Source organism: Microtus ochrogaster, chromosome 4 (genome assembly GCF_000317375.1).
Source record: "Microtus ochrogaster isolate Prairie Vole_2 chromosome 4, MicOch1.0, whole genome shotgun sequence".
Taxonomy (NCBI): Eukaryota; Metazoa; Chordata; class Mammalia; order Rodentia; family Cricetidae; genus Microtus; species Microtus ochrogaster.
Genome location: NC_022011.1, coordinates 66,124,630 through 66,134,588, shown reverse-complemented (window position 1 = coordinate 66,134,588; position 9,959 = coordinate 66,124,630). Strand labels below are relative to the sequence as shown.

Genomic DNA, 9,959 nt, shown 5'->3' with positions numbered 1-9,959 from the left:
GGATGAAGAGAGGGAGACACTGGAGTCTGGCAGGAAAAAAGAAATGGCACAAACTTCCTGCTCAGAGATTCCATTGTCATTTCCCAGATTGACTTGAAATTTTACTGAAAAGCTTCATTCTGTCCATTTTTGCCTTTCTCTGGTGGGAGCATCTTCATGGGCAATGTAAACAGGCATTTAGAGATCACTGTCTGTCTGTCTGCCTGCTTGCCTGACTGTCTGTGAAAGACAGATGTAGGATGGAGTCCTGAGATGTACAACCTGGAGAGAAATTACTGGAACAGCAAAGGGAAGAACAGGAATGTACCCTGGACAATGTACCTGGACCACAAGGTTGGCATCTAACTGCCACCCTGACAGTCTCAAGATGCCCATATGTAAAACAAGAATAGCCCAGAAGAACAGCCTGGCTGCTTTCTTTGGAGTTCCTGCCATTTGCAGGGAAACACAAGAGAGGTTAGAGATAATTCTATAGTGAAAAGAGGCATCACGTTTCTCACGCATCACTTTTGAAGACTGCTTTGCCGTCTTCCCAAGCAGTGAACTGCAACTGTGGATGCTACCCTAGCGATAAAGAGGAGATTCTGTTTTCAGAGAGCTGTCAATGAGAAGTCACAGGCAAACATATATATAGAAACAGATTATTATAAAACTGACTTAACAGAGAACCAAACAGAAGGTAGATGTGGGGCTTGGAATCATAATCACAGCAGAAAGAAAGTGGGTGCTGAAGGATTAGGAATTCAGTGTCATCCAGGGCTAGGTGAAATCCTGTCTCAACAAAACAACACACACATGGCAAACTGGGCAGGCAGTAAAGCTCATGGGGAAAAAAAAAAGCCTGCTACATAAGTCTGACAACTTGAGCTCAATTCCCCAGAACTCAAGTAAAGATAAAAGGGAAGGATATCACACGTTGTTCTCCGCCTACACAAACACACACACACACAAGGACTTTTCAACGCTATTCCTGACACTTGCATCTCTGCATGCACACCTCACCAAGCTTCTGTAGCTACACATGTGTGAGAAGTCCTACAACAATGCTAACATGGACAAGGGACCTAAATCTAAGTAGCATCCACAAGTGTGCTTTGCAAGACTGATGCAGAACATGTCTTGTTTAGGACCACGATGATACTCATCACCTGTGCCACCTACCTCACCAGTGAAAAAGAATCTCGAAAAGGGCGCCAGCAAGCACCTCAGCCTGCACAGCTGGTTCTTGTGGCAGGAATACACACATTTAGAAAAGAACAGTAGGTAACAAACTTGAGAATAAGTGACAAGCAGCGTGTCTATGGCGATCCTGAGTACAAGAAACAGCCTCCACTCCTGAGCCAAAGCTTCACGATAGACACTGCATTAGTTCAGACAGGTGTATTTACAAAGCCCCAGACACTTAGTGAACATCTGGAATCCAGCCACTGCTCACCCAGTGGTGTCTTCAGGTAAGTCATGGCCCATCTAGTGTCACAATGCATACATGTATTTGTATACACGTGAAGTTACTCCAGGGGGGTGTTCAACACGTCCAGTGTCCTGGGTTTGGTCACTAGCACATATATGTAAAAGTTAGTTTGTATGGGGTTGAAGAGCACTGATTGCTTTTCTAGAGGACATAGGTTCAAATCCCAGCACCCACACAACAGCTCAAACAACTGTCTTTAAGTCCAAGACCTGACACCCTCACACAGACACATAGGCAGGCAAAACACCAATGCAAAGAAAATAAAATTAAAAAATGAGTTTGTATGATGTGTAAACTCTGCCTTTCTTCTGTACTTCCATTGTCTAAGGACTGAATATGAACTAGAACACTAGCTGACTCTTGAACCAGGAAGTCCTAAAGTCTAGAAAAAGGTTTTCAAAAACATTCTATGCAACTTCATTGTCAACAACTCTGGGATTCTTAAATCCAGCCCCTATTAACCGGGATGGGGGAATATATATTTTTTCTATTGTAAAGGCACTTTCAGCCTTAGACATCAAACTAGCACCTATCTGAAGTGCAGGAATTGGAACTGCCTTGGACACTAAAGGTTCAACCAAACAGGAACGCAGTCCCCCACCAGGATGTCACATCATTTGACAGGACTAGACCAACAACCATTCCAAGGTCTGGGCCAATAGCACTTTAACCAAAATTTGGGGTTTAAGGTTTCCACTCTTACCCTTTAGACATGACGTCGCTTGGGCATTTTTTTAAATTAAACATAAAAATATATGATGCTTAAAAATGAGCCAAGTACATTGCTAGCTGGATCCAAAGCCAAAAGAAACAAAGCTGAAATAGTTCCATGAAGACAGTTCAAAGTATAGAAAAGGGAGGTAGGAAGAGCAAAATGGAGACAGAGACAATGAGGGAGGGAAGGGAGAAGCGGAAACGTCGTTTGTTCTCAGTGAGGATTGGAATGTTCAGTGTATTCTAAATTTCCACTGGAGAGCCAGACAACAGCTAGAGCTGCTTCCCAATGGGACAGCAAGGAAGGTGTCAGCCCAGGATCAGAATGTCAAGTCTTGGTTAACCTGTAATGCCAGGCTTCCCACCGTGTTTCCCTTGAAGGCATTTGTTGTGGGACAGCTAGCTTAGCGGCACATGGCCTAGAGAACAGTGTCCAAGGAAACTGTCTCACTTGTGACAGGAAAGTCACAGGGTGTCCACTCACCCTAAACTACCCCATTCTCACACGCTTCCAATAAATCACCACTGACGAGCACAGCCTGTCCTTCAAAATATGATGATGTGTGTTCGAGAGTACGTCTGCCCTCCTCTAAACTTACTGTCCCCTGAATGGACCATAAGTACTGCAGTGACAAGGTAGGCACTTTCTCAGCTCATTTACAGTGTTTTTTTTTTTCCCTTTCTAAAGCAGGTGACAAAAATTCTTAATCACCATCTGCCCCCTCATTTGGGGGCAGATAAAACCCAAGGTTAGAGGAGCGTATTTTGAGAGTATTTTTCTTGGTGATGTTCCCCTTTTAAGTGATCCTCTAGGCCAACAGTGAGTCAAGTTCTTCACTAAGTAACCTGATAGTTGGAAAACTTAAAACAAATGGTAGATAACAAGGAGAAGAAACAGAAAAAGAATAAAATCAGAATGATGTCCTATAATTTGGGTATTTTTTTGTTGTTGTTGGTTTTAGTTTTTTGGGTTTTTTTTTTGTTTTTTTTTTTTTAATTTTTCGAGACAGGGTTTCTCCGTAGCTTTTGGTTCCTGTCCTGGAACTAGCTCTTGTAGATCAGGCGGGCCTCGCCCGGCGTGTCCTATAATTTGGGTGGGGGATAAGGGAATGAGGAGCACTTCAGGGGACATTCTCTCCTCAGTAAGAGGGAGACAAGCAGCTGAGTTCAGCCTCGTGTGTGTGTGTGTGTGTGTGTGTGTGTGTGTGTGTGTGTGTGTGTGAGAGAGAGAGAGAGACAGACAGACAGACAGACAGACAGACAGACAGACAGAGGGATACAGAGAGAAACTGAGACTCTACTAGTTGAAACTAAAAATGTGGTAATTTCCCACTCCCCCCAACAAATTCTAATTCTAATTAAAACATTACTTGCTAATTTTTTTTTTTTTTTTTTTTTTTGGTTTTTCGAGACAGGGTTTCTCTGTAGCTTTGGAGCCTGTCCTGGAACTAGCTCTGTAGACCAGGCTGGTCTCGAACTCACAGAGATCCGCCTGCCTCTGCCTCCCAAGTGCTGGGATTAAAGGCATGCGCCACCACCGCCTGGCCTAAAATTTTAACAAAAGGGAAAAACTTAACTCTCAAATAGTCCTGTCTTGTAAGTGGAAAGACGCTGAGCTGGCGCTCCCATGCGTAGCATGAAACACCCAGTGTAAGCTGAGGGTCCAGCACAGTGGGAAGTTTAGCGTCAGGCCACCTCACTGGCAGCCCTTCCTCCTTCTCTGATCACAGGCAGAGATGCTTAACCCTTAGAGATAATACTGGTGACACTGCCAACAGTCCCCATAGATCACAGGATGGTCTCAGCACAGGGCCAGCACACAGTGCTCATTTAGGAAACACTTTTCTCCGTAGTAAAAGCCATGATGATGCTATCTATGTCTGTGTTTTACACTTCTTCTTGAACAATGTGAGGAATGGGATGACTGGGTCAGAAGTGTAAACCATGAGGTGGGCCTAAACTCAGCTCACTTCTGAGTGCACAGGTAGCAGGTATAACCTGTCAGCTCATAACTGTCTGTGAAACACTGTTCCACAGAAATGGCAGCCGGAGGGGTAACAACGAGCTCTCATTGAGGCAGAATATTCATTTCAGAAGGAATGCTGATTAGTGGTTTCTATCCTAAAAGCAATGTGGATCACTATACCTTCACCCAAGTGAGAAGGCAGCTGGAGTGATGTCCATAGCATTTCCACCTTTGAACTCTGACCCTCACCTCTGTCACACCACATGGCTTGTCCCTGAAAGGACAGACTTCTACTCCTCCTTTCTCAAACATGTCTGATTCTCGACACAAGGTTCTGTTCATCTCATGCCTTTTTACCTTCCCTCTGTGTGCAGTAGCTTTTTTTTGTTTGTTTGTTTTTGTTTTTCGAGTGGGGTTTCGCTGTAGCTTTGGAGCCTGTCCTGGAACTAGCTCTGTAGACCAGGCTGGCCTCAAACTCACAGAGATCTGCCTTCCTCTGCCTCCCAAGTGTTGGGATTAAAGGCGTGCACCGCCATTGCCAGGCACAGTAGCCTTTTCTTAACCTGAGAACCAACCCTACCCATCACCAACAAATCCAGTTTAAACCTGGCCCTTCTTCCAGGTCCAAGGTAGTTCTCCATTCATTTCCTTAAAAAAAACTCAATATTTTGTCACTACTGTGTCTTATTCAAGTCTTAATAGCATTAGTTTTGTCTTAAAATTCCTTTTTTCATGCCTCTTAAGCACCACAAGGTCCTCAGCCATGAGGTGCACAGATGTGCAGGACTCCACTAGTTAATGAAGCTGGATCTGCAGGCACCTTGGTGGAATCCCCTCCATTGGAGACAGAGCACACGTTCTGGAAAAGGCACAAGCCAGGTTTCTGCGGCACTGACCTCAACACTTCTCCCATGGCCAAGCTTCAGAAGTGTGATGGTTCAGAACGCAGCCAAAGGTCTAATTCAGGGCATGTGCTGTGCCAGGCGTGCTTGCCAGTCAATATGAAGTGGTTTAAAAATATCAGGTTGGGATATTTTTAAAAAATATATCCCAACCTGAAAGAAACTGTGCTAGTGTCAGGACTTTGCTCAAAGACCTTGTATTTAATGACACAGCATTTCTTTTATCAAACTGTATTTATAAAATGTGTTAGAATTTCCTGAAATCTCATTTTCTCCAAGTTTCACCTATACTTTTTGGCAAGGGAACTTGTAAGAGTACGTATCTATGGTATTATCTGTAGCTGAGGCAGAGGAAACAAGTCTGTGTTTGCTATAAAGATACTTATTCACTAAGCAAAACAACTGGAAAACCAATAATACTTTCAGAAGAGTTTTAATATTAATAATAATGCACCCTACTGTAGAGAATCTGATTCTTGAGGAGCTATAATATGGCAACACATCAGAGTATACAAGGCAGCAGGTGGCACAGAGGCCACCATATCATAACATGGAGAATGCTCATGAGACCAGGCCACCATGTGCTACCAGAACTCTTGGGTGCTTTCTCCAGTGGCTTACAAGATGTTCCCATTGGAAGCCTCATCATCAGTGTGTAAACTGAAGCTGCTCCAGAGCAGCAGAAGGAGAAGCAGCTTGGGTGGCAACGGAGCTGAAGAGACCTGGCCAGGGAGGCCAGTCTGGTGGTGATGTAAGAAATGGATAACACCGGAAAAAGGGACAGAGGGACAAGAAAGGACAAAGCAGAGAAGATGATCAGAAGTGAGGTGGCAGCATGAGAAACTAAAAACCAGAAGTTGAAGGGCTGTTGACAGCAGAGGAAGGGGAGAGGAAGAGAGGAAAAAATGTAAACAATCCTTGGGCATATGAAAAGTAACAAGAACCAGACAGCTGTGCCCCGGCTGCTGCTGAATCACAAAAGCTAAACTACTATTGATATAAATTGTTTAGATCCAATAATTATGAATGAATAAATAAGATTCAAATCAAAGTGGCATGCAAGTCACCACCATGCTGATTCTCTAATGACATTCAAGTGTCCCCTTCCTTGGGCTTTCAAACTGTTGACACACAAAATGGAAAAACATGACAGTAGTTTCCTAGTCATCTTGAGCATGCCTGCCAGAGAGGTCAAAGGGCTCCCATGTCTCTCCAAATATCACTCCCATTATGCCTAGCATGAAACTTTTAGTGTAGCTTTCTAACTAAAAATGTAGCCAGGCAAGATCTACCTTGAGCCACTTATGAAGCAGTTCAGTGTAGTTTTGATGTCCTTGGACCCTGCCTACTAAGGTTCAGAGCAAGCAATGAATTACTGAAAAAAAAAAATGAATCTGTGTTAAAGTGACAGCTGACCAGTATATACCTTTTACAAAAACAAAGATTAAAAACCAAATTAAACTGTACTGTATAAAATAAAAGCCTATATGTAATTATAGTTAAATAGTAGAAGGCATTTCTAAGTATCAATGCTTACAGAATTTTAGCTACTAAGTAAGTACATATATTCCTCTGCCCACGTGTGAAGCTGACACACACTAGCAGGTTATTTAGCCACTGGCCCACTGCAAACACCGTGAAGTGAACTGCAACACTGTTCCTTATTATTTCTGAATTAATTCATCAGAAGTCGCCAACATTTTTTGTTGTTTGCTAACAAGCAAAATCTGAATGGTTTATTGGCAACATCATAGTCAAACATCAAATCCTTCAGCAGAACTGATGATTTCATTGCAGAGAAGAAGATTCTCTTAAACATTCAACGACTTTTAAAACCCAAGTTGAAGGAATAAAAGGTAATAGATAGGCAACCAAATTGCACTGCCTGGAAACCACAGACCCACGAGTTCCAACCTGACACGCGCACTCTGTGATCTAAAACCCATGGTGACCCAAAACATTTAAATGACACTGCCCCGCAGGTCATGTCAGAAACACATGAGAAGGTTTTAGTAAGCTACAGAAATCAAGCAGGACTCGGGAATGAAGATTTCAACCACAGAAGTCTGTACTCGGGTCATGAATCTGCGAAAACTTCAATTTCATTTAGACAAGACTTCTATCCTTATTAGCCGAAGGGGTAACTTCCTTATCAGTCAGCTCTAAGTACAGTGCTTTGAAAATGATCAAAGCTAGTTCTCCACTCAGTGAGTGACTGCAGGTCGGCCTGAATGAACGGCCTGAGATCCCACCCATCAGGGATGCAGGTGGTTAGTGCAGATCCTCCAAGAGCATCCTGGCACTCCAGCAGGCACGGTAAGATGGAGTCATTAGTACAAAATGTCAAGCTGACAGGAAGCATGCCTAGCCAAAGCAGCATGCCTGGTGGCACTTCATTATAAAAATGTATCTCTCTAACCCTGTGACCTCTGAGTAGGGGCACACCCTGCACAGACACACACCTGAGCTACCCGTGGAGGAACCAGGCAGCACAGATAGATACAGAGTTACAGGGCTCCTTCGATGCTTACATGATAAAGTACAGCCTCTACCCTGCACATGGTATTGACTGAGGTCACTGCACCAACATGCATCCAGGTTAAGAACTTACCTGCTAGAGACTATTTCACTGTTACTTGGTCCAAGCATCTCACCTTCTCTGCTGAATCACAACGTGGTCTTTCTAAGACGTGTTATGTAAAGTTCTAGAGTACTAGCCAAGGAAACAGACCATGAACACCTACGAAATGTTAGTTAGGTTCACTGGAGAAGGTGCATGCGGAAAGACACAACGATGTCCACCCAGGACGAGAAGAGGCAGGGAGGAGCCTGCGCTGCCAAAGCATCTCTCTCGTTAAGGCACTTACCGAAGTGCAGAATGTCTTCCAGAGCGGGACACACTGTTGCCCACAGGGGAGGGCAGGTTGTTTCCTCTGTGCAGGTCCTCGATGGACCTACTCCAGGGCTTTGATTTGTCCACTGTACTCTCCACGGTACTTTCCACACTTTCAAAGTCAAAACTAAAACAAAAGAGGAATGCTACTCAAAACTTAGAAACTAACTTTCAGACACACACGTGGACATTCGTGACCTGCTATTCCTTAACCTCTTCTTCACCACAAGTCTTTGCAGCCGAAGGAAATGCAAAAGAATCTCTGGGATCCGGTCCTGGTGTTAGTTTGAAAAACATGAGAATTACAAACACAGGGTCTGGCCAAAGAATCGTTAACAACAAACAGTTAAAACCGGGTCAGTGTACATTGTTGCATATTACTTGGTGGCTGAACAATCACTACCACTGCTATGCTGGAAGGAGGAAGGAGATCGTACAGCTGTCTTCATTTTACTTGAACAAGTCGGAATGTTAGGCTTTATACTAATTCATTCCTATCCATCGATTTTTTTCACTGAGCGTTTTCTCCTAGTGTGTTAGCAAGTACTTTTCCAGCCATGTGTGATGCATTACTAGCGAGGCTATGGATTTGCTTTGATTTTGGACTCTCTCCCCGATGTGGTGCTCTTTAAAGTAAGGCTGTTGTTCCTCTGACATTTTTTGAGGCTATTACTCATGTTAACCATGTTGGAATAAGTGGCAAGTTGAGCTGCTCATTTCTGTGTAGCCTTAGGAACCGAGTCTCTAAACAAGCAGGCCTTTGTATCCCACTCACTTCCTTACTCGCGCAGTGTGTTACTCCGCTTCCTCATAAGAATACTGCAGTGTTCCTACCCCTAGTTGTGCCTGATCAGACAGCAGGACAAAAAGAGATGGCGGCTATGGTTAATATTCTCTGAAAGACTATAAAAGATCTTGAAGAAAACAAAAATAATACGAGTTGGAAATCATCTCCAGATGCTTATAAAGCATGACTGCCAGAGGGGGAAAAACAAAAACACCAGAATGGCCACCTAAAAACTAGAGAATATTCTCTTACTCTTCCGGTTAAATGCCTAGCAGGGATAGGCGCACAGAGTCTGCACAGGGGTTGATGACAGACTTTTCTGTCACGCCCTTGGATGCAGGAGCAATGCTGAGGACGAGAGGGGCAGAATGGAGCAGTCTAAGAAAGCCCGAAGTACTAAAACAAAAGGTTCTCATTGAAATGGAAGGGACTCTGAGGAACATAGGAAGAGCATTCATGGTATGGACATGCCACAAGCCGTTCACCAAAAGCTCACGTCACACGTTCGTTCGTCTTACTCCTTCCCATGTGCACAGGACCAAAACACAAGAAACACAAACTTTAGCAAACTGGTGGGTGCTTCTATTTCAGACAGATCCAGAACCTGTTGTATTACATTCCATACGCTGGAAAATTACTAATGCCGGAGTATAGTAAAAATTTTCAAAAATAAAAGACAAATTATATAACTTATCATCCAGATACAGCAAAACAAAAACAAAACCAACAAACAAAGTGCTTAAAGGTAATGCCCCTAAACAAACCTAAAGACTCAAGAACGGGGAACACCAACTCTGAGTCGAGGTGTTTAGTTGGTTCTTGCCTTACACTGTAGCCTGCAGAATTCCTGCAAAGTATCCATGGCTTGCCTCCACTGGGCTGACAGGAGGCCATATTTGAGAAATCTGGCTTCCCAGCCCTACTGTCAAGTAAGTAAAGAGTTTATTAAATATAGTAAACAATTATATTCTTTCTCTTTTTTGTTGTTCCTGATTTTTCTTAGTCTTCCTCAAATACTATATCTATAGGTTTTTAAATTTGCAAGAGGGAATATTCTTTTTGTCATAATATATGATGCATCATGGGATTGGTTGACCTAAAGTAACAGAAATAGGTAAGAAATATTCTTGTAGCCAGGCAGTGGTGGCGCACGCCTTTAATCCCAGCACTTGGGAGGCAGAGGCAGGTGGATCTCTGTGAGTTCGAGACCAGCCTGGTCTACAAGA

The 9,959-nt window shown here is 43.4% G+C and overlaps 1 protein-coding gene across 3 annotated transcripts in view; it reads right to left on the bottom strand.

The window, feature by feature from the left end:
* Fmnl2 (formin like 2) overlaps positions 1–9,959 on the bottom strand; it is a 254,474-nt gene that overhangs the window by 56,646 nt on the left and 187,869 nt on the right. For all 3 annotated transcript variants that reach the window (XM_026778859.1, XM_026778861.1, XM_026778860.1), the window contains exon 6: positions 7,921–8,073. In XM_026778859.1, the coding sequence (XP_026634660.1) occupies positions 7,921–8,073 (153 nt within the window). The remainder of the gene's footprint in view (positions 1–7,920; positions 8,074–9,959) is intronic.